The sequence below is a fragment of the Phyllostomus discolor genome, chromosome 2 (assembly GCF_004126475.2).
Source record: "Phyllostomus discolor isolate MPI-MPIP mPhyDis1 chromosome 2, mPhyDis1.pri.v3, whole genome shotgun sequence".
Classification (NCBI taxonomy): domain Eukaryota; kingdom Metazoa; phylum Chordata; class Mammalia; order Chiroptera; family Phyllostomidae; genus Phyllostomus; species Phyllostomus discolor.
The window spans coordinates 78,802,172-78,827,472 of record NC_040904.2 but is presented as its reverse complement, the minus strand read 5'-3'; the positions used below and the strand labels follow the sequence as shown (position 1 = coordinate 78,827,472).

Genomic DNA, 25,301 nt, shown 5'->3' with positions numbered 1-25,301 from the left:
GGAGTTCATAATAACTTGATTAGCACAGAAACATGAGGGACAGTGGTTCTGGGTCCACAGGATGACGTTGCTGTGATGACACTGATGGAGGTTGCCTAGCTTGCCTGCTGTGCTGGTCTCAGAAGGTCAAGAGTGGAGCTTCCTTGGCTGAATCCAGTTCTTCAGTGCTTAAGCCTTAGGATGAGTCCTACTCATCCTAATATATCACCTATAAAAATTAAACAAAAACTGACACCAAGACTAGCCGACTAGTCTCAAAGGTAAGCTTATGCGCATGAAGAATAAAAGTCAAAGTAAAGAATCAGGGTGTGACTTAATTGTCATAGTAAGGTCACTACATGCAAGAAGATAATAAAGAATATTGTTTTTCTTTTTAAAAAACAGTTTTGAAGTTGTATAATGGAGTTTTAGGGTTGAAAATGAATACCAATGCCAGTATTAACAATCAACATTTTTAAGCTCTAACCACTCGAGTAGTGGATACTCTGCTAAGTACTTTATATGTACTGAATCATTATGTAAGTATAAGAACACTAGAAAGTGGGTGGTATTTTTGTCCTCATTTTTCCAGATGTGGAAACTGAGGCACAGAGTGCTTAACTGACCTGTCCAAAGTCTGATACCTAGGAAGTGATAGAGTCAAGATCTAAATCTGAGGTTAAGTCCAAAGCTTCAGTTTTTAACCAAAATTCTTCTTCACTAGTTCCTAGCAGTCTATTTAACTATGGAGTAACTGCCAAATTGAATTGTATGAATCAGTTGCTAAAATGAAAAATTTCCTTGTTCTTTTGCTTATTTATATTCTTCCTTTCCTTCAAAGCCCAGTTTAGGGTCCTCCTCCATTAATGTTTTGCCCACTGCCTAGCTTGCAGTAATAATTAGGATTTTAGTGATAGTTAAGATATAATGATCACATTAGGAGACAGGCATTCCCTCTCCTCCTCTTCAGCTCTACACTTGTCCAAAGCACCCCTTGTCATCTATCTTAGATGGGGTTTTGTGGCACACACATTCTGCAATGGAGCTTTGCGTGCAGCAGGTTTATTGATGAGTGATCTTAGTGTGGACATGAGAGGGAGTGAGAGAAGCAGGTATGAGAAAATGGAGCAATTCAATTGTGATACGGTAGCTACAAAACCTCAGCAGACACCAGGGAATTATGACCTGAGATGGCCCTTTTGAACTGTCCTGAATTGAACAATGGGACTAATCTTTTTACTTCACCTTGACCAGTATTGGATTCTGTCTGTCCCTAGGGAGTGGGGATGACTCTGAGGTATGCAGCTTCTTTTTGACCAAGAAATATCTGAAAAGGAATTTAGCTATGAGCCTTACCTGGATCCTGAATGGGAGATTTAGATATTATACCATAGTCCTGTATCACCTGAGATTCTAAATGTTTGCATTATTATTTTTCTCCTCTTTAGAATGTATGATCTCCAGAATATGAAGAATCTTTGTCTGGTTCTACCATATCCATAGCATGTAGAATAGTACTTGATACAGAGCACAGAGTTGGTTCTCAAAAATATTTGTTAAATGAATCAGCGTACAAACAAACAAATACATACCAAATTTTCTGATGAGGACACCAAAGTCTAAACAGACTAAATGACATTCTTTAGGTCTTAATACAGGAGGAATGGCAGAGACCTTCTGGTCCAAGTCCTTAATCACTTCACTAGGAAATTTCCCATTTTTAGAGCAATGGAAGGTAATTGAGTACATTTTCTTTATTTTGTTGATGACAAATTAATGTCTAGAGTGAAGAATCCTCACAGGCAAAATATCAATTGAATTGCCTAATTGAATGTATCATTTTGCCTTTGCCATTCAGAAGATACAACCAAGTAACCTAACTTGAGACAAGTCTGTGACACCTTTGTATGGTTTAGTAGTCTTGCTGTCTAACTTTGCTTTGTTAACATATCACCTTTACTTCTATGATATCTAGACTCATGAAGTTTCTCAGATAAGTTAATTTTGAGGACTTCTAAAATTGAGTGATTTTTGTTGAAGAGTTGACATGGGATGGCTTAGCTCTGAATTTCTCAGGAGGCTCTGTGAGCAGGTTATTTTCACTGTGTTGAAAGTCCAGAGACCAAATATGAACTGTCAAAGAGAAATATGCAGGCTTACATTCTGGCAGAGAGCAAGCATGTGTTAGAATTTAATTCTCAAGGTTCTAGCACCTTTGGTAGGTGAATTCTTAAGGTTAAAATTGTCTCCAGGGAATTTGGAAATTATGACAGCAGTAGGAGTGACAATGAAAAAGATATTTGCAAGGTTTTATTTTCAGTGTGAATAAAATGAAGGTGAGGAAATAATTAGATGTGTTAGCAATGGTTCCAGCACAGTCAGTTACGGGAAACTCACTCTGACTTCTTGCCTGTCACCCAAACTACAGATAACTGGAAGAAGGAAAAAATAACTTAAAAAAGGGAGAGAGAGAGAGAAGGTTTTAGTCTCCATAACAAGACAAGCAATGGCATTGCACAGCTCCTGTCTGTGACTCGGCTCCTTGTCTTGTATTTGATGAACCCAGATCATCACCCCCGTTACTCCTTATTGACCTTTGTCCTCTTTGATGAAGCTTCTGGTTCTCTAACTATAGTGTGCACCAGATCACCTGGAGGGCTTGTGAAAACAGAATGCTGGGTCCCCCTCAATTTAGTAGGTCTGGAGTGGGGTTTGCTACAATTTTGCATTTCTAATGTGTTGCTAATGGTTCTGGTTTGGGGCTCACATGTAGAGAACCAAGAATCTAGCCATATTGAAATTCCTTCAGTTACTAGAAAGTTCCATACGCTCTTCCATCTCTGCACCTGCACATATGCACACATGAGAGAACAGAAACTCTCTAATACTCTTACCCCACCCCTACATTACCCTGCATCTCCATCATTTTCATGGCCAGCTTTTATTTAACTTTCAAGTTTCTTTTAACATATTACTATTTCTTTTTAGAAGTTTTCCTCGATGCTAGTTTGTTTGGGTTTTTCTCCTTGTGTTCCCTGAAACATTGCACATAACCTCTTATTGTAATCTTGTTTAATTTTTTGAACCTGACATTAGCTTTTGTGAAAGCAGGAAATAACTTTCTCCTTTCCATCTTTGAATCTGCAGTGCCTACCTCTATATCTGACCCATCCATTAATATTTTTGGATTGAGTTAAGGATTAAATAAACCCTTGAACATTCTTCTGCTTGCTTTCACTTTTGCTGTTTCCTTTCAAGTGTCCTTCACTTTCTCATTATGTCAAATTTCATAAGAAACTTTATATTAAATTTGGAAATAAACTCTGTTCATATCCAAGAATAACAACTTATGCAATAACATTGAAAACATTGCCAATTTCATTTCTTCATCTCAGAGTGAGAATAGGAAGTGTGTACACATCCAGAATACATATATTATGTATATGTATGTATACATATACATGTATATGTATGTTAAATTCAGAAAGTAATATTTCATGTTTACTGTTTATAGAAATGCTAAAATTATGTTGGAAAAAAACATTTAGCCTGCTCTGGTTTTGTATCCAGCAAGTGTAACTTTAATTTAAAAATAACTGTAGTACAAGAGCATTTTTTGAAGGATGCTCAGTTTTTCAAAAGCATAAGAGAATATCACATTGAGTCTGTTGTGAATCAGCTATTATATCTGCTGGTAAGGTTGCCATGCCTGCCTTCACCTATCTTTACAGCACATTAACAGGTCCATGCATGTCATGCTCTGGTTTGTGCACAAACAGCTAAATCTTTGAAAGGGCTCCTGCTATTTTTGCTAAGAATCCTTGTTATTTGACTTAAATTCACTGAATTACTATTCCCTTGAAAAAGAAAATTGTAACACAACTTAATTCTTCTGCTTCTTAATTCATCACACAGGTCTTGGTAGAATTAGCTGAATTTATCTTATAAAGATCTGTGCATTCAGCATTGCGACTTCACAGTGAGATACAGTAAAAACAGATGTTGCACTGGGTTAGTACAAATTTTAAACATGGTATATTAGATAATATAAGCTTATTTTACCTCATACTGGTGTGGTGCAAATAAAAAATTCAAACTATGTCTATGGTTTTTATATAGGCAGATAATATTTAGTATTTACATGTGTTATATAAAATACTTTTCATCTGACTTGGGCATTTTGACAGCACTTTCATTGAATTCTTAAATTTTTAAGCTCTGAAAAATGCTGGATTCCCATGTGGATAGAATTCAATTCGGAAATATGATATAAAGCTATAAAAGGAACCAGGGCTCTGTGCTTTGTCATCCTGGCAGTCTGTAATTTTACAAAGGACAATTTTGTCAGGCATTATTGTTTCTAAACTTTTTCTCAAGAATCTATGTATCTCCAATAACTAGTATTATTCTATGGCTAGCTAGAACTCCCCTTGTACTTTAAGACATTCTTTCAGAAGTAACTACTGGTTAACACAATACTCCTAATCCTGTCTTGAGTTTAGTACATGATCATGCAACAGATGAAAGTGAGAGGCTAAACTCAATTAAGAATCATACCAGCAGTTACAGAGAGGCTCCATACAAATATATGTATGTAATCTAATATATGTGATTATATATTAGATTAGGTTTTCTTCACTTTGGCCTTGATGTTTCTCTAATAATTAAATATGGTATTAAAAAGCCCTTTTAGGGATCCAAGATGGTGGAGGAGTGAGTGGAAGTTACACTAACCTCCTCCCAGGGCCAATCTGGAATTGCAACCAAATTGTGGAGAAATCATCTGGAATAAACAACTAAACGATAGCAGGAGAGAAGCCTTATAACCATGGACAGACAGAAGAAACAGAATCAGCACAACATGACTGATAGGGAGTTGAAAGAGAAAAAAGAAGGCTGACTGGATAACCATAGGTTACAGCAATGGAGGGATATTTAAGTGGCTGGTAGGATCTCCCTGAGAAGTGTGGGGTCTAAACCTCAAGATGGGCTCCCAAACCTACAGCACCAGAGCCTGAAAAGTACACAGATACCATCCAGCTGCGAAAAGTGGCAGGGTCTCTCTCTGCCACAGACAGACAATTGGAGATGCAAAGAGCCATTTAAAAGGCCAACACATAAATTTTCATATGCAGCCACTTATCCTGGGCTCTGGCTAAGGTGGGGAGGGCAGGGTGGATTAGAGACACCTGAAGAGAAACTGGGGGCAGTGGCTTTGGGGGGAAAACTGAGAGAGCAGCTGCCAGGATCCCTGTCCTGAGTCATCTCCCACTGCAGGAGCCATCTTGCTCAGGCAGACCACTACTCCTCTATACATCAGCCGGAGAGAAAGCAATAGCCCCACCCCTAGAAGGGGCTTTGCCTTGCCCTGTGATGATTAAGCCTGACTTCTGAGTGCACAATAACAAGATTGACAGCTAAAGGAGTCAGCCCCAGGTGGTAGATCTCTGGAAGTCTCCAACAGGTTGCCTAAGGCCAGACTAGAACACCATCTGACATCACCAGAGGCAGATCCAGAAAGAAAAAAGCAGTGGTAAATACTAGATGCTAATGAGAAGAAATCCATCATGGTCTTCTCCTTGATTTGCAATATTTTCTTTCCTGCATAGCTTGCTTTTATGTATGTATATATGTATGTATGTATGTATGTATTTCTATTGTTGTTCAAGTACAGTTGTTTCCAATTTTACCCCATCATGACCCCCCACCCCACTATCCCTGCCTCCCACCTTTGAACCTACCCCTTTGGCTTTGTGCATATGTCCTTTATACATCTTCCTTGATGGAATATTTCCTCCTATTATTCCCCTCCCCAGTTCTCTCTCCCCAGTTCTCTTCTAATTAAGATTGTTCTTAATTTCAATGTCTCTGGTTATATTTTGCTTGCTTGTTTGTTTTGTTGATTAGGTTCCACTTACAGGTGAGATCATATGGTATCTATACCTCACCACCTGGCTTATTTCACTTAGCATAATGTTCTCCAGTTCCATCAGTGCTGTCACAGAGGAGAGGAGCTCCATCTTTCTTTCTGCTGTGTAGTATTCCATTGTGTGAATGTACCAGTTTTTTGATCCATTCATTCACTGATAGGCACTTAACATTGCTTCCAACACTTGGCTATTGTATATTGTGCTGCTATGAACATTGGGGTGCATAGGTTCTTTTGGGTTGGTGTTTCAGGATTCTTAGGGTATAATCCCATCCATGGAATTTCCAGGTCAAAAGGCAGTTCCTGTTTTAGTTTTCTGAGGAAATTCCATACTGTTTTCCACAGTAGCTGCACCAGTTTACAATCCCACCTACAATGCACTAGGGTTCCCTTTTCTCCACAACCTCTTGTTTCTCCAACACTTGTTTGTTGATTTGTTTATGATGGCCATTCTCACCAGTGTGAAGTGGTATTTCATTGTGGTTTTAATTTGCATCTCTCTGATGACTAGTGATGCTGAGCATCTTTTCATATGTCTCTGGGCCCTTTGTATATCCTTCCTTGGAGAAGTGTCTGTTCAGGTCCTTTGCCCATTTTTTAAATTGGGTTATCTTCCTGGAGTGGAGTCATGTGCGTTCTTTATATATTTTGGAGACCAAATCCTTGTCCAAGGTATCATTGGCAAGTATGTTTTCCCATGTGGTTGGTTCTCTCTTCATATCAATGCTGTTTTCTTTAGCTGTGCAGAAGCTTTTTATTTTGATGAGGTACCATTTGTCTATTCTTTCCTTTATGTCCTTTGCTCTAGGGGACATATGGGTGGAAATACTGCTGCATGGAATATCTGAGGTATTCCTACCAATGTTCTCCTCTAGGACTTTTATGCTATCATGACTTATATTTAAATCTGGAAAAAATAGCTGGGGTAGTAATACTTATATCAGACAAACTAGACTTCAGAACAAAAGTCTTACACCTCCATAGCTTTTTAACATTCATTTCTTGCCCTTCAAATTTGTGCACCTTTAGTCGCTAGATTTTATATTATGGTTTATTTCAGTTATCCTATTTTGATCCTTCTTTCTTTCACTCCATTTTACCTTCTTATTTCCTTTTATTACTTTCACTTTAAATTTTATTTTCTCTCTTGCTAAAACTTGTTTCCATTCTGCCTTCTTCCATTTCTGGCCCATCCAGCCTCTCAAAACCAATTTTCCTGTCAATAGTCATCTCACATTCTTTTTCCTGCTCTTAAAATACTTACGTTCTCTCTCCACCTTTAGCGATCTTTGCTTGTTGGCTGTGGATAGGGTACCTGTTGTTGCATTTTCAACTTTATCTCTAGATCTCTATTCTTGTATTTCAAATCTGAAATTTTAACATTCTCTACCCCTACTCTATTCTGCCTCCATTCTGCCCATGCTTTTTTTCATTTTAAATTTTAACTTTCCCTGTCTTAGCCTGTTTTTTCTTTGCTATTTTTTATTTTATCCTGACCTTTCTGTTTTTAATTTCAAATTTAATTTTCCCTGTCTTAGCCTAGTTTTCATTCCTTTTAGTATTCCCTCTCCCTCTACCATCTCAAAAATAACTTCCCTTTCTTCTAGACATCGCTTAAGCTTTTCTTTCTTTCTTTTCTTTCCCATCTCATTCTCATCCCATCTATATTAATCTTGGCTCATTTGTTGCTGAGAGTTCTGTGGCGAATCTTTTTATCCAACATGTTTCCTATTTTAAAAGTTATTTATTTTTTTCTTTTTCTCTCTCTCTCACATTATTTTCTTATTTTCTATTTAAACTTAATACTATAGGCTTCCCTTTTCTTACCCCACTGTGTCTTCTTGATTCCTTTTTTATTTATGATGTAAATTTTACTTTTTCTCTTTGCATTGCTCCAATTCCCTACTCTTATTAGTGCTCCCCCTACCCTCTCAAAATCATTTTTATTTCAGTTAATCATCTCATATTCACTTCTCCTTTCTTACCATATTCTTAATCTCTTTACATCCTTATCAATACTGGTTAAGTGGCTGTTGATAGTGGGATTGTGGGTGGGAAATATTTTTGCAGGCATGGATTTGTTTCCTGGGCTGTGTTGTTGTTAGGGCAGCACATGCACAACAGCATATAAGGCATGGTGTGTAGAGAGACCCTCAATCGACCAGTTGGAGGGAAGGACCCACCAAAGAATGAATGAACAACAATCAAAATGAATTACATCTAGAGAGCCAACATAAAGGGCTTAAAGGGAATCCCAAGAGCATGAAGTTCAGGAGATCAAGGAGACTGCACCACTGAATCCCACAGGTCTCCTTCCATAGAAGTTCAAACCACAAAGACAAGGAGACAACTTGAGAAGCAGAAAGAAACAAGAAAGGTCTCCCCTTAAATGGGGATACAAAGAAACAACCCCCAAGTGAAAGGAAAGGAGGATACCCAGGGATGCTAAATTAAGTAGAGACAAGTAAACAATCAGACATGAATGTAAAACAATGGTTATAAGGAAGCTGAGTGAACATAGTGAGGATTACAAAGAACTACAGGGAAACTATAAGGAACTTACTGTGAACTATATCAGCTTGTGAACTATATGAGCATGGAAAAGGACAAAGAAACTATCACTAAAAGCCAGGGAGAAGTAAAGACGACAATTTCTGAATTGAAGAACACAGTAGAAGGAATTAAAAGCAAACTAGGTGAAGCATGGGATTGAATCAGTGAGCTGGAGGACAAGGTAGAGAAAAATTCCCAGGAAGCACAAGAAAAGGAAGAAAGACAAAAAGAATGAAGATGGGTTAAGGGAACTGCTGGACAACATGAAACATAATAATATCCATATAATAAGGATACCAGAAGGAGAACAAGAGGAGCAAGGGAGGAACACAGGAACAAAAGAACAAGAAGGAGGAACAAGAGGGATAGAAAACCTATTTGAAAAAGGAATGGTGGAAAACTTCCCTAATTTGATGAGAGAAAAAAGTCACTCAAATCCAGGAAGCATGGAGGGTTCCAAACAAGAGGGACCCAAAAAGGCCCACTCCAAGACATGTCATAAAAAATGGCAAAATTCAAAGACAAAAAGAGAATCTTAAGAGCAGCAAGAGAGAAACAGAGAGTGACATACAATGGGGCTCCGATAAGGCTGGCAGCTCATTTCTCAACAGAAACACTACAAGCCAGAAGGGAATGGCAAGAAATATTCCAAGTAATGAAAAGGAAAGGTTTGCAACCAAAACTACTCTAGCCAGCAAGGCTCTCATTTAAAATAGAAGGTGAAATAAGGAGTTTTCCCAATAAAGGAAGGCTAAAATAATACACCTCCACCAAACCAATATTGTGACATGCTAAAGGGAATGCTTTAATATGATGAAGAAAAAAGAGTGAGAAAGAGAGGGATACAGGTACAAAGTGGAAAAATGGCAATGAATAATTACCTGTAAATAATAAACAAATATAAATGGATTAAATGCTCCAATCAAAGGCATAGAGTAGCTAAGAGGATAAGAAAATATAACCATGTCCTGGCTGGCATAACTCAGTGGATTGAGCACGGGCTGCGGACCAAAGCATTGCAGGTTTGATTCCCAGTCAGGGCACATGCCTGGGTTGCAGGCCACAGCCCCCAGCAACCGCACATTGATGTTTCTCTTTGCCTCTCTCTCTCTTCCTCCCTTCCCTCCTCAAAAATAAATAAATAAAATCTTTTAAAAAAAGAAAATATAACCTGCACATATGCTGCCTACAAGAGACCCACCTGAGAACAAAAGACCTACACAGACTGAAAGTGAAGGTTTGGAAAAAAATATTCTGAGCAAATGGACAGGAAAAAAAGCCAGGGTTATAATACTCATATCAGAAAAAAATAAATTTCAAAACAGAGGCCATAAAAAGACACACAGAAGGGTACTTCATAATATTCAAGGGTAGAATCCAGCAAGAAGACATAAATGTTGTAAACATATATGCACCCAACATAAGAACACCCAAATGTATAAGGAAAATCTTGGAAGACTTTAAGAAAGATATAGACAGCAACACATTTATAGTAGGGGATCTTAACACTCCACTGTCAACAATGGATATATCTTCCAAACAAAGAATCACTAAGGATATTTTGGCACTGAATGATGCACTAGATCAAGTGGGTTTAATTGATATATACAGAGACTTTCGCCCCAAAGTTGCAAAATACACATTCTTTTCAAATAGACATGGAACATTTTCAAAGATAAAGCAAATGATAGAATTCAAAGCAAGCCTCAGCAAATTGAAGAAAATTGAAATCATATCAAGCATTTTCTCAGACCACAATAGCTTGAAAGTTAAAACCACCCTCAAGGAAAAAACCCCAAACTGTCAAATTCGTGGAGACTGAATAACACGTTATTAAATAATTAATGGGTTAACAATGAGATCAAGGAAGAAATTAAAAAGTTTCTGGAAATAAATGAAAATGAACACACAACAGTCTAAAACCAATGGAACACAGTGAAGGCAGTCCTAAGAGGGAAGTTAATAGCCATACAGGCCTACCTAAAACAGATAGAATTATTTTAAATGAACAACCTAACCCTACATCTATAAGAAGTGGAGGAGTAACAACAAAGCCCAGAGTAGAAGGAAGGAAATAATCAAGATCACAGCAGAGTAAAATGACATAGAGACTAAAAGAACAAAGGACCAATAAATTCAGGACCTGGTTTTTTGAAAAGAAAACAAAAGTCATAAGCCTTTAGCCAGACTCATGAAGAAAAAAAGAGAGAGGAACCAAATAAATGACATCATAAGTAAAAGGGAAGTTAAATCTAGTACCATGGAAGTACAAAGGATTATAAGAAATTACTATAAAAAACTATATGCCCCAAAATTTGAAAACCTGGGTGTAATGGACAAATTTCTAGAAACATATAATTTTACAAAACTGAATGAAGAAGAAGCAGAAAGCCTGCCAAGACCAATAACAGATGGTGAAACTGAAGCAGTAATTAAAAAAAAAAAACTCCTAAGACACAAAAGCCCTAGGACTGGATGATTTCAGAGGAGAATTTTACAAAATATTTAAGGAAGAGATAACCCCTAGCCTTCTCAAACTATTCCAAAAATCCAAGAAAAGGGAAGACTCCCAAACTCTTTTTATGAAGCCAGCATTATCCTAGTCTGAAAAACAGATAAAGACATAACAAAGAAATAAAAATACAGGCCAATGTCGCTGATGAACATAGATACTAAAATCCTCAACAAAATATTGGCAGACATCATCCAGCAATGTATTAAAAAGATCATACATCATTATCAAGTGGGGTTAATGCCAGGATGCAAGGATGGTACAATATTTGCAAATCAATAAACATAATATATCGGGTAAACAAAAGGAAATACAAAAATCACGTGATTATATTGATTTACACTGAAAAAGCATTTGATAAAGGACAATACCCATTTATGATACATATACTCAGTAAAGTGGGAGTAGAGGGAGTATATCTCAACATAATAAAGGCAATATATGTGAAACATATATACAGTCAACGTCACACTCAACACCCTAATACTAAAAGCTTTTCCCCTAAGATCAGGAGCAAGACTGGGGTGTCTGCTTTTACCACTTCTATTCAACATAGTATTAAAAGTCCTAGCCACAGCAATCAGATAAGAAAAAGAAATAAAAGGCATCCAAATTAGAAATGAGGAAGTACAACCATCATTGTTTGCAGATGACATGATAGTATACAAAGAAAACCCTAAAACACTATACAACCTAATAAGTGAATTTGGCAAAACAGCAGGATTCAAAGTAAGTATTTGGAAATCAAAGGCATTTTTGTACACCAACAATGAAATATCAGAAACAGCAGCCAGGAAACAAATTCCATTTGATATAGCAACAAGAAAAATGAAGTACCTAGGAATAAACCTAACTAAGGAGGTAAAAGACCCATATTCAGAAAACTATACAACACTGAAGAGAGAAATTAAGAAAGACACAAATAAATGGAAGGATATACTGTGTTCATGGATTGAAAGAATTAACATCAAAATGTCCATACTACTCAAAGCAATGTATAGATTCAATGCAATCCTTATTAAAATATCAATGACATATTTCACAGACATAAAACAAACACTTAAAAAATGTATATGGAACCATAAATGACCCCAAATAGCCTCAGCAATTTTGAGAAAGGAGAACAAAGTAGGAGGGATCAAAATACCTGATATCAAACTATATTACAAGGCCACTGTAATCAACAGTTTGGTACTGGCATAAGAACAGACACATAGGTCAATGGAACAAAATAGAGAGCCCAGAATAATCCGTGCCTCTGTGGTCAATTAATATTTGACAAAGGGATCAGGAGCATAAAATAAAGTAAAAATAGCCCCTTCAACAAATGGTGTTGGGAGATCTGGACAGCTACATGCAAAAAAGAAAAAAAAAGAAAAGAAAAAGAAAAAAGAAAAGAAAAAACCCCAGAGCACCAACTTAAACCATACACAAAAATAAACTCCAGATGGATACAAGACTTAAATATAAGTCATGACACCAAAAAAGTCCTAGAGGAGAACATAGGCAGGAAAACTTCAGATATCCCACACAGAAATATTTGCACTGATATGTCTGTCCCCTAGAGTGAGGGATGTAAAGGAAAGAATAAACAAATGGGACTACATCAAACTAAAAAGCTTCTGCATAGCTAAAGAAAACATCAGCAAAATGAAAAGAGAGCTAACTGTATGGGAAAATATATTTGCGAATGATACCTTGGACAAAGGTTTGATCTCCAAACTATATAAAGAACTCATATGACTCCACACCCCAGGAAGACAAACAATCCAATTAAAAAATGGGCAAAGGACCTGAACAGACACTTCTCTAAAGCAGGACATACAGAGGGCCTAGAAACGTATGAAAAGATGCTCACCATCACTAGCCATCAGAGAGATGCCAGTTAAAACCACATGAGATACCACTTCACATAGGTCAGAATGGCCATCATAACCAAATCAAAAAACAAGTGCTGGCAAGGTTGTGGAGAAAAGAGAACCCTAGTGCACTGTTGGTGGGAATGCAGACTGGTGCAGCCACTGTGGGAAACGGTATGGAATTTCCTCAGAAAACTAAAAACGGAACTGCCTTTTGACCCAGCAATTTCACTGTTGGGATTATACCCTAAGAATACCAAAACACCAATTCAAAAAAAGCTAGCATCTTTATGTTCACAGCAGGGTTATTTATAATAGCCAAGTGCTGGAAACAGTCTAAATGTCCATTAGTAAATGAGTGGATAACAAAAACTGATATATTTACACAATGGAATACTATGCAGCAGTAAGAAAGAAGGTACTCCTACCTTTCATGACAGCATGGATGGAACTAGAGAGCCTTATGCTGAGTGAAATAAGCCAGGATATAAAAGACAAATACCATATGATCTCAACTATAAGTGGAATCTAATCAAGAAAACAAACAAGTGGGCAAAATAGAACCAGAGACATGGAAACAAAGAACACACTGATGGTGACCAGAGGGAAGAGAGGAGGGTGATAATGGAGGAAAGAAGGGATGGGATCAAGTCAAGGGACATATATACAGTTCCATAGACAAGGGCAATAAGGGGGAGGATTGAATGTTGGAGAGGGGAGTTGGTAGGGTTGGGGAGATCAATGGGGGAATAATGGGGACAACTGTAATTGAACAACAATAAAAAAATTAAAGAAGAAAAAAGCCTCTTTAAGTTATAAGTCAATAAAGGTGATTCATGCAGTCTTAAGAGCAGCTCTAAATCTTCAAGCGCTATTATAGATAAAGAGAATATAGTTTTCACTAAATTCTATAGTGAAAACTATAGAATTTGAAGCAATTTGGAGCAATTTGAAATGTCTAAGAAACACTTCTGTCCTCTAAAAGTATTCAAGGTTGTAAAGTCAAAGGCCTTGATAGAAAAATTCAGGCAATTTATATGATGGTTGATAAAAAAATCCATCTGATCTCAAATCGGGTCAATTTAAAATTAGACTTTGAGAATGACATAAATAAGGAATTCTTACAAGACTGCCTAGTGTTGTTTAGTGGTGAGTTTCTTGAGGACAAAGAATATAATTTATTATCTTTGTTTCTTTTTCTCCAGCTTTACTGAGTTATATACTACTGACAAATAATAAATATTTATATTTGTGGTATACAACATCATGTTTTGATATTAATATACATGGTGAAATGATTACCACACTCAAACAAATGAACATATCCATAACCTCACATAGTTATTGTGTGTGTGTATGAGTGTGGTGCAAACATTTGAGATCTACTTTCATAGCAAATTTCAAGTATACAACACAGTATTAACTGTAGTCACCATAACTGAATCTTTGTACCTTTTGACCAGTGTTCAGCATATTGTTATTAATATGAGTACAAAATAAACAAATAAAAGAGAGGTACTGAAATATGTAGGTAGAATAATAACATACATGTAATTTGTTGGAAACAAAGACATATATTCATTGAATATTTACTGTACCACATTAATGCATTAATATTCATTGAATGTCTTCTCTTTGTCAGACACATGAAAGCAATATAGGAGGTATAAAAATAAAGAAGAAGTAGTCCTGATCACAAAAAATAATTGCCCCAAAACCTCCAATTAAGTGATAATGGCTTATACCCCAAAGAAATCATATTTTTGTATATGTTGCTGTATGTAACTGACATTAAGTAAATTTATATTCTGTTTTAAGAAATAGATCCCACTGACACTGCTGTTTGTTAGTTTCCTGTTAGATATGAGCCAAATTATACACTGTACACTGAGGTGCACATTTTATAAGTCTAAATACCTATTAATAGTTAATGATCCCTTTCCAGTTCATTTAGCAAAACTATGATCTTTAATATTTTTCATATTAAGGCCTTCAATCTGTCTTACAGTACATAAGCCTGGTTGCCATCATTTAAATATTTATTTGATAAAGGCAAAATTGTAGCAAAATATTTTTTTCTTGTCAATGCAGAAAAGGTAGACTTCCATTATCTTTGCAAATAGTTACTCTTCATCAACTTCCTGCACATGTAAAGCAACCAGATTAACTGCATGATTTCGCCCCTTTAGAGTTATATTTAGTTTACTGTATGTGCATTAATCCAGAAATCTGCATTAAAACACACATAGCTTTCTGAGCATGACGTATGGTGATTTACAAATAATTATAGTCTTCTAAAAATCTGTGTGTATATTTGAACACCCATTGTTTTAAGAAGAAACATAATTTGTTATGGGAGGGTAATAAATTGGAGGTAAGAATAAAAATTGATCATGTAGACAATTAGAAGTAATGACCAAGCTGAATAAGAAAAGTAAAAACAATGAATGGTTAGAAAGGAAACTCTGTCCTGGCTTTGAGCATTAGTGTGAAAAGGGCCTAATGCCATAATATTCCATTTCAGCACTTACTAGTTGTGAAAAATTGGTAAGTTTCTAAACATCTTTGTGCTTTAGCTTTTGGATCCATAGAATGGACATGGTAATAGTACCCACTTCAAAAGTAAAGTACCTTATAGCCATAAAGAGCAGAGCTTGAATCATAATGAGAATTCAACAAATATCTGTTATTATGAAATTTCAATGTTAGAAATTATATTAAATTTCTATTATGGCCTCCTAAACAAAAGCAAGGATTTTTTCTTTCTGACATGTTGAATAAGTATCCAACCAAGTACAAATTCTTCTTATAAGGGACCTTCATTAGCTCATAAAGTAGGCTAATTTGTGTTCAAACAATCTAACTTCTAGAAAATTCTTTCTTATTGATGTTTGCATTTAGATGGCTTTGGATACCAACATTGAAAGTGTGCTATTGATTGGAGATTATTTCAAATTAAAGTCTTATTTTTGAAATTCATCCTCATCTAGGTAGACTCATAAATATGAAATCTGCCTCCTGTATGATTAATTTTTTATTAGTCTATTGGGGTCAGCTGGACCTCTTTCAGATTCATGCTTCACCTTTAATAATCATCCCCAATTTTTTGGCTGCTGTTAATAATGACTTAGGTAATTTCATCCTAATTAATTGAAAGCAGATTGTGTGCCTTTCAATCAATAGGCTGGGTCAAACATAATTGATATTTTTTAAAAAAGTTTATGAAGGAAAATACATTAACAACAAACTAGTCATTAAACCTAAAATACACCCAAATTTTAGAATTAACACTTAATTTGTAATTAAAATTGCATATGTCATGTTTCTACATGAATCTAGCTAGTTACAACTTGTTACCCAAAACAAAGCAAGCAACATTGCTTATCTGTGGCAAATGAAAATATTTCTTTATTATTTTTTGGACTGGTAGGCAATATGCTATTTCTTCATATTTAAACCTTTTGAAAATTACATGTTCTACATTTATTTAATTAAATGCTCATTAAAGACTAATTATGTAACAAGAAATCTTTTGAGACACAAAGATAAATAGGATATAGTTTTTGACCTCAGAAAGCTAACTATTTAGTAAAAAACTAAGCCCTTGAACAATAAAATGCTACAGAAAGTCTGAGGAAAGAGTGATGATCTCTCACTGGACTGGTCAATCACTTCAGGAAGGGCAGCGTGTGAGCCAGACTAACCGTTTGGGATGTGACAGGCTTCTGAATATACCAGTTGGAAGTCATAAAAGAAGTTTAGAAGTAAAGATTAAGTATATTTTTTCTATAAAGCATCCATATATTTTCCCAGAGTAAATGCTAACTAGAGAAAAGTAAGACAAGAGTGAAGTTAATTTGGATTAGACTAAAGGAAGACTTGGATATTTGTTGAGAAATTCACATTTTATTCAGTAGAAATAAGCCAATGATTTGGAGTTTTTAAGTGTACAAAGTAGGGTATAAGAAAGTTAGTCAAATGGAGACATAAAGGATAGATTCGGGAAGAGGAACTACAGAAACAATTTTGCTCATTAATTTTCAGGGTTATTTCCCATCTATCGATTGTTAAAATTAATCAAATTGCCTAAATGTGAAACTATACTAAAAATAGATAAATGTTATGAATGTTTTTAAAATAAGTGATTAAATTCATTCATTTATATCTATATAACTTTTTTAATATAAATGTGTAAGACATGGCATAAGGTTCTATTTTGAAATATTGTGATTCAATAATTAACAGTTTGGTTACTTAACATTGATCATGATGATTTTTGTGTGGTTATTTACTTTACATGATATAAATACAGCCCATAGTTACTACTTTTAGCCAATAATATATTTTATCTATTTATTTTAAAAACCATTTTTAAAAGATTTTATTTGTTTTTAGAAAGAGGAAGGGAGGGAGAAAGAGAGGGAGAAAAACATAAATGTGTGGCTGCCTCTCATGTGCCCCCTACTGGAGACCTGACCTGCAACCCAGGCATGTGACCTGAATGGGGAGCGAACTGGCAATCCTTTGGTTTGCAGGTGGGCACTCAATCCACTGAGCCACACCCCCAGGGCAAATAATACATTTTAAAATGGTGACAGATGTGGCTTTTGTGCTCTGAAATGCTTTATGTAGTCCATAGGTGAAAACCTAAATTTACATGTTAAAACTTAAGGTGTAGTTAATCTTTTTAGAGAAAAGGAAGGCATTGCTTATATGCTGGTAACATTTTTTTTCCAGGGCCATTTGTATAATCATTAGGCAATGGAAGAGGTAAATTTCTAATTATTATGTGTAAAATTCCAGTCTTCTTTAAAAATTGTCTTTAAGCTGTATATTCTTCCCTTTGATAGCTTCACAAGTTCTTTTCTAGTATTTAAGTAAAATGTTCAAGTTGTCTACAATTTAAGAGGATATATTTTATTTTGCTTTTCAAAATGCACACATAAAATTATTTTCTCTTATTCTAAAATACATTTGCAATTAGATAAATCTGGTGGTATTTTAAGTAAGAACTTAAGTAAGAAAAATGTTTAACTTCTTTATTTTTAAATTATTTGTATTATCTTTTTAAATGTTCGGTATAATGTCAATGAATTATTAAAAATTAAATCAAATATATTTTTAAGCTCTTTATAAGGGTATGGATGTTATTATTGGTTATGTAGATAAATGTTTTATTCTAATTCTCATCTCTTTCTTCATTGAAAAGAAGTACATTTTCTACAGAAAATAAGAACATAAATAACAAATATGAGGCCAGTAAAATTTCTTGTTGTTTCATCCACATAGGCTGAAAAGACTTGCATTTAATGTGTGTGTATATGTATGTGTGTGTTTGATACTTTGTAGCATTTTATTTTAATTCTGAGAAAATTAGGAAGCTTCTAACTACCACATATCTTCCATCTGTCTTTCAAGAAGATCCATTTAGAATACTTACATATTCTTATTCTCTTACTACTGATTCTGTAGTTTACAGTAATTTTGATAAATTTATTCTAAGAAGGTGAGGGAATCGATAACAGTACCTAATAAAAAGGCCAGTACTTAATAAGCATTGAAGGAATGCTGTTAGTGAACACGATATTTAGCTATACACAAGGGCAGTGTGAGCTCAGTGGAAAAATGAAATAACAGCATTAAAACACAAAAAGAGTCTTTTGTGACTATATATAAGTGAATATCTACCTATATATCTATGTATTTGTCTATCTATTGCTCATCTATCTATCTACATACCTGTGTATCTATCTACCTATATCTATCTCCATGTATACTTAGAAAATGAGAGTGTTCTATAGACACAAGGAGAAAGGAAACCATTAGCTCAAATTAAAGTGTCTCTTTTAATAATGTTAACAGCCATAATTAGTAACCTTTACATTTGTTAGCCAGTTTCTCCTAGCATATTCTGACTCTGGAAAAAATTCCAATCAGTGATCTGAAAGAGGAAGAGAGGTCACCATGATTGTTATTCATGTCACTAGGTTTGTAGAACACAAGTAGTTAAGAACATTATAATTTTGAAAATAAATTATTTCATATTTTATATTATTTTCTTACTTGTTATTACCAAATTGAAAGTTGAAACAAGGAGCATAGGTATGGCTAAGAGAATTAAATTGTAAACTGCTTAAATGGTGAAAGACAAATACCATATGATCTCACCTATAAGTGGAACCTAATCAACAAAACAAAGCAGGCAAATTATAACCAGAGACAATGAAATAAAGAACAAACTGACAGGAACCAGAGGGGAGAGGGAGAGGGACAATGGGGGAAATAAGGGGAAGTGTTGTTAAGGAATATGTATAAAGGACCCATGGACAAAGCCAAAGGAGGGAAAGGTAGGATTGAGTATGGGAGGTGGGAGGAGGGGAGAGTAGTGGGAGGAAAATGGGGACAACTGTAGTTGAACAACAATTAAAAAAATAAAATAAAAAAGGGAAAATGAATAAAAATAAATAAATAAAAATTTGAAGCAGGTCATTAAATGAGAGAGTGCCTAATCTCCCTAACTCATACCCCATCTCTATGCATATATATAAAGTTAGTTAACTAGACAGAATACACATGAGAAAACATAATAATAAAGTTTACATTATAATAGTTTAGGCACTACTTGAAAAACAAAAGCTACAAAAATTTAAAGATGAGCTAGAGGGTATGGAGAGAAAAAGATTGATGCTGTAGATTGGGATTCATATCATTATATTCCTGAATTTATAGTAAACCTATCTGTATCCTACTATGACATTATTCATTGAAATTCTCTTCTGGATATAAACAGCATACTTTGAAAATGCAATTTAAAGCTAACCAGATAAAAAATGGTCCTTTAAATGACTTTCCCTTAGGCTATAAATTGACTTGGGAGCCATTCTATGTACCCAAACTCCAAGTTTAGACAAACATTTTTCAGATTCTTCTTACTTTGTCTCTTCCAGGGTCTAATAAAAGTCACTTTCATGGCATTTACTAATCAGTAATTCAAAACATGGCTTTTACTATGTGGTTTCTACAGCCCGCTGCTGACATTATCAGATAGTTATGAGGTTGTAATCCTGCACCTCCACTGATTGGTTATCATATTTTGGTAAAGCCACTTGTTTCTAAAAATAGATATAATCTTGTCAGAATTAAAATGATTATTTGTGTAAATTGCTCCATATAGTCTTACACCTGTTATTAGTCACATTACTCCCTATTTAAAATCCTCTTATGGCTCCTCCATGTATTCATAACCCAATTTCCCCTAATATGGCTGGAGGAGCATGTTTATTTGGGGCCCTATAACTCTCCACCTTTAGCTCCTACCATTTTACCTTCCATGTCTCCTCCCTGTAACCACACCAGATTATTTATTGTTCTTTAATTTTTCATGCTGTTTCAGGCCTGAGTGCTTTTGCTATTCCTTTACTACTCCCCTTTCAATAACAAACCCTGATTTCTCATCTTCCAGAAATTGTTTGTGCTGAACCAGGGCCCCTTCTCTGTTCTCTCACAGCTCCTTTCATATATCTCTATGGTAGTACACATAATTCAATATTGCATTTTTAACTCAAATTTTCATGTTCCTCCCACAAATCTGGACTATAAATAATGTGAAGGTAATGGCTCTTATTATTGTTGTTATCCCCGGAACCTCAGTCAAGTATGGCATGTATTAAGAGTCCTCTGAATTTTCTGCCAAATGAATAAATATTGCACTGGGTCATTGGTGAATATGGGACTTTTCTGCTAAGGAATTTCAAAATATCTTTTATATATAACATCTGAGCATAATTGAGATTTAGAGTTAAAACCAAATCAAATTTTTTTATATTTAGATCAGAACTTATTATTTTTTTATTAGACTAGATTGCCTTGTCCAGAAGTCTCAGATGAACACAAATGACTTACCTAGATTTAGCCCTACAAGTTTTCCTGAGACTGCATTTCTAAAATGAAGTAATACTCAAAATGTCATATTTTTCAGAAGGCAGGTGAATTTCTTCATATGTGGGCCCTGGCTGGCATAGCTCAGTGGATTGAGCGTGGACTGCAAACCAAAGCATCGCAGGTTCAGTTGCCAGTCAGGGCACATGCCTGGATTGCAGGCCACGGCCCCCAGCAACTGCAATTGATGTTTCTCTCTCTCTCTCTCTTTCTCCCTCCCTTCCCTCTCTAAAAGTAAAGAAATAAAATATTTTAAAAAATTTAAAAAATAAATAAAGTAAGAGAACTGAGGTTCAGGGACGCAATAAGTAAACAGATCCTTGACAGGACAATGATGTGACTTCTCCCTGGAGCAAACTTTCCTGGAGCTGCTTATTTGCCTTTGTACCTGGCCCAAGTCTTGACAAAAAATTTCTTATGGATCAATATTATTCATCAGCATAAAAATAACAAAACATCTGTTCTATCACTTTGAGGGAGTGACGATCTAAACAAAAACTGTGGCCTACTTAGTGGTTTTATCATTAGCCTTATTAATAATGCAAGTGAAAAGACTTGGCAAGATAACAGAGTAGCTCAGAGTACAGAAAACAGCCTTCAAATTTTAGCTTAGCTTCTCACCAGCTGCATGGATCTACACAAATGGCCCAACTTCTGTAGGCTTTTGTTTTCTCACAAGTAAAATTAGGAAAATAATACTTGTCTCATTGAATGATGAAAGGTTTAAATGAGACAATACATGTAATACTTAACATCATTTCTGGTATTTATTAGAAGCTCAATAAATATTGCCTATTATTGCCATTATTCATTCATAAAGAGTTTTATAATAAATTTTCTATTTTTGAATTCTTATAGGATTATAGGTATTTTATCAATGGTGGAAATATGATTTTATTATGATTAGGTATTTAGACATTTTCTAATCAGGAACATCGCAAGAGCCACCCATGCTATCCCTACAAAGAGAGCAGTAAGATGAATCAGAAATCTAAAAAAAAAAATCAATGGTAGAGCTGTGTTTAGAATGAAGAATGAATATGACATTTGAAGGCTTCAATTACATGATGTTGAAATACCTCACTCCCTTCATCTCCCATTTTGGTTTTCAATGTGTTCAGACTATGAAATTAATTTCAGTTACTAATTAATTTGAATTTCTAATTAATTTGAGTAAGCTTATGCACCTATATTTAAACTTATAATGTGCATTTCAGTGGAATCTGTCTCCCGACCGCTGTTTTTATTGATGTAACTGAGATAATAAGTCAAAGCTGCATAATTTTGAACTAACTGCTAAAGTCATTTGCTCAGGGCCTTATTCTCTTCCAGATTTCATTAGTATCATATTATGATGCCAACACTGGTGAACAATTAGGCTAGCACCACCCACTGAGACTCTATGTTATAGTGTAAATGATGAATTCTGCATAAAGAGACATATTTGGGCTACATTACGATTGTGATAATGCAAGGCATTTCATGGAAATGTTTAATGATATTACTAAATTGTTAACTAATATGACTGTATGAATAGAATCCTGTTTGATAAGATTACTAAAAATTTGGGACATCATATTTGTAACTATTGGAATGGCACTAAATTAACACCTTGCTTTGTGTCCTTGTGTGAACACTTACTTTCATCTCCTGTTTCAAATTCAAACTTCTGACTGTAGCCACTGTATCCTGTTGTAGTCCTCACTCGGATATGAAATATGTACTTGGTGGCTGGCTTGAGACCTGTGATGATGACACTGGGGGCCTTGGACCTTGTGGAGGAATAGGTGAGCTGCTCATGTTCCTGGGGACAGAAAAGAAGAAAATGGAAATGAAGCAGAGTTATTCTACTTTTTCCTAGAGACTTTCCAAAGTTAAGCTGAGAAATTATGCCCAGAATATCAAAAAGTATAGATTAAAAGGAAGTGTAAGCATGGTTTTCCATAATTTATCATTTAGTTATCATTAGGATGCATATGATAATGATCTTGATTTGGAAATTTAAGATGGTTAATCTTATATGAACTGCATTGTATTTTTGGTGATTTGGATTTCTGATCCCACTCTGAGGAATGGTGGTGGTGTAAGAGCATGTTTGCACAGAATGGTGGCTGCATCTTGAGCAAAATGCACACATTGGATCAGACCACACCAGCAGGGAGCAAGGAGCAAAGGTGGGAAAGTTGAAGTACCCGCTACTCACTTCTACCCGCAGGTAGTGCCAAAATGCCGGCGCTATCCGTGGGTAGACCTGTGGGTGAAAGGAAGAATAAATTAATTGGTTTTTAAAGTTTGAAATCTTTTATCCTGGACTAATTGCTTGGTTCAGAAACTCAGTGATTCTCCAGTAGTAACAACTCAAGTTTAGTCAAGTGAAAACATATAACAATAAAAATTTGAGAGAGAATTGACCTTGTCCCAGATAACACAGTTTATTCTTACAGATGTACAAGTTACCTAGTGATTGTGAGGTAGATTTAAAAATAGTGTGCTCATGAAGGAGCATCAAAGACTTACCACACCTTCGGAATCAGACGAAGTACTGGAGGCTTGGCTCCCAGTCACCTGCAGTTAACTGCCAAAGGATTTGTCCTCACTAACAAAAAGTGGATTTGCTGCAGCTAACTGAATGACTTAGTCTGTCAAGGTTTTTTAAGTGGATGATCACCTCAGAACAGGATATTGCATTTTACCTGTGCATATGAGTGACTATAAACATGCTGGTGGTGAGACAAATTAAACTTAACATTTTTTTGGTAAAGTCTTATTGTTCATTAACTTTATGATGATATTTTAATAGGGTCTCTGAAAAAAAGCTGTATTTGTATGAACAACTCTTCTAAATTCATAGGTCAAATTAGGTTATATGGTCCTTAAGTTAATTGTCCACTATTTTTTCATGATAAATCTAAAGGCAGAGACTCGGTGATGAAAGTGACTTGCAAGGTCATTAAATGAATCATTCATTTAATGCTTAAATTCTACCTATAATATTTCCATCAAGATTTAGCCTTTGCCTAAAAAATTCTTGTTCAGGAGACCTTCCAAACTAACAAATGAAATTATAAAAACCTACACATATGTAGAATGTATCAAACTGAATTTATTACTTTATGATGCTCTAAGATTTAGAACTATGAAAGTTATTTCCCTTAAGCTATTTTTGAGAAAAAATTCTTATCTTAAAGATCATTTTAAAACTTTATGGCCTTATTTGTCAGAATTTTATATGCTACATGGTTATTGTGTTTCTAGCTGAGGAATTGAATTTGCATCTATAAACCCAATAATAGAACTGTTTATTAAACAGGAAGTACAAAGAAAATATGAGTTTATAACAGCAAATGTTATTTTTTATTATTTTAATGCTAAACCTATTTTTTCTTATTTACTTTAAAAATTTTGTTTATTTTTATTTATGCTGTTACAGTTGTTCCCACTTTTTCTCCCTTTCCTCACCTCCAGCCAGCCCCACTGTCTCCCCTCGCAACATTGACCCAACATTGTGTCCATGAGTTGTGTACAAATTTTCTTTGGTTAATACCTTCACCATCTTTTATCCCGTTTTGCACATCCACTGCCTCCACCCCACGCCCTGCTCTGCCCTGGCTACTGTCAGTTTGTTTCATGGATCTAGGCTTCAGTTTCTATTTTGAATAACAGCAAATTTTAAATACAGAAGACAAAACAGACATATTTCAACTTATATTTATCTCTAGGTAATTTTGAGATTAGAAAGTAAATCAATATTCACCTAGCACAAAATCCAAGGAAATAAAATTTATAAAAATGTGACGGCAGGAATCATCTGCTAAGGGCTAACAGCAGTTGCTCTCTAACATCAAGGCCTTTATAGTTAGGGGTTAACACCCACATTGTGAGGAAAAATGTCTACTAGTTGAAGAGATGATATTGTTTCTGGTCGAAATTTATAAAACCATTTGGATTCTTCAGTCTCACATACAAGAAGAGAATATTCCACCTTTCACAAAAGTTTCTGCAGCATAAGAGTTTGGTGTATTCTGAGTGTTGTTTCACAATATGAAGTGTTGCCTGAGAGAAGAATTTCAGAGCCTTGCAAAAACAACTTAGTTTTATCATCAAAGAGAGGAGATACAGATTAAAAAATTTACTCTTAGAATGTCCCATAATAATGATCTATTGTGCCTTTTTGCTTCACCAAAACATAGCTGAATAGTAATTTCTCACCCAGTAAAGTTATAGGAAGTAAGGGACAACTTTTGCAAACAGGATTCTGCATTTCTGCTGTTAGGTGTAAAAGTGGATCCATAGCTACATCCCTGGAATGAAAATCCTCAAGAAGAAGTGTGCCTACCCAGTCCCTCAGCCTAAGTCACAGTAGTGTGGTGGCTGCTGCCTTGTCTTACCTTGCTACCTCTGAGCACGCTGAGGAGGAGGTGCAGACAGCAGCTGTCATGAAAGTTCCTTCTCCCAGTGTGTAGCAGCCCTCTGTCCTCCTGGCGTGTCCAAGCTCTTGGGAACCCAAATGAACACTGATCCATGATAAGCA

The 25,301-nt window shown here is 35.4% G+C and overlaps 1 protein-coding gene across 4 annotated transcripts in view; it reads right to left on the bottom strand.

The window, feature by feature from the left end:
* Positions 1-25,301, bottom strand: part of EPHA6 (EPH receptor A6) — a 920,707-nt gene that overhangs the window by 315,883 nt on the left and 579,523 nt on the right. For 3 of the 4 annotated variants that reach the window (XM_028504400.2, XM_028504401.2, XM_036017965.1), the window contains exon 7: positions 22,412-22,574. In XM_028504400.2, the coding sequence (XP_028360201.1) occupies positions 22,412-22,574 (163 nt within the window). Of the gene's footprint in view, positions 1-22,411; positions 22,575-22,973; positions 23,022-25,301 lie in introns of all 4 variants that reach the window. The other variant, XM_036017966.1, reaches the window with a different exon arrangement.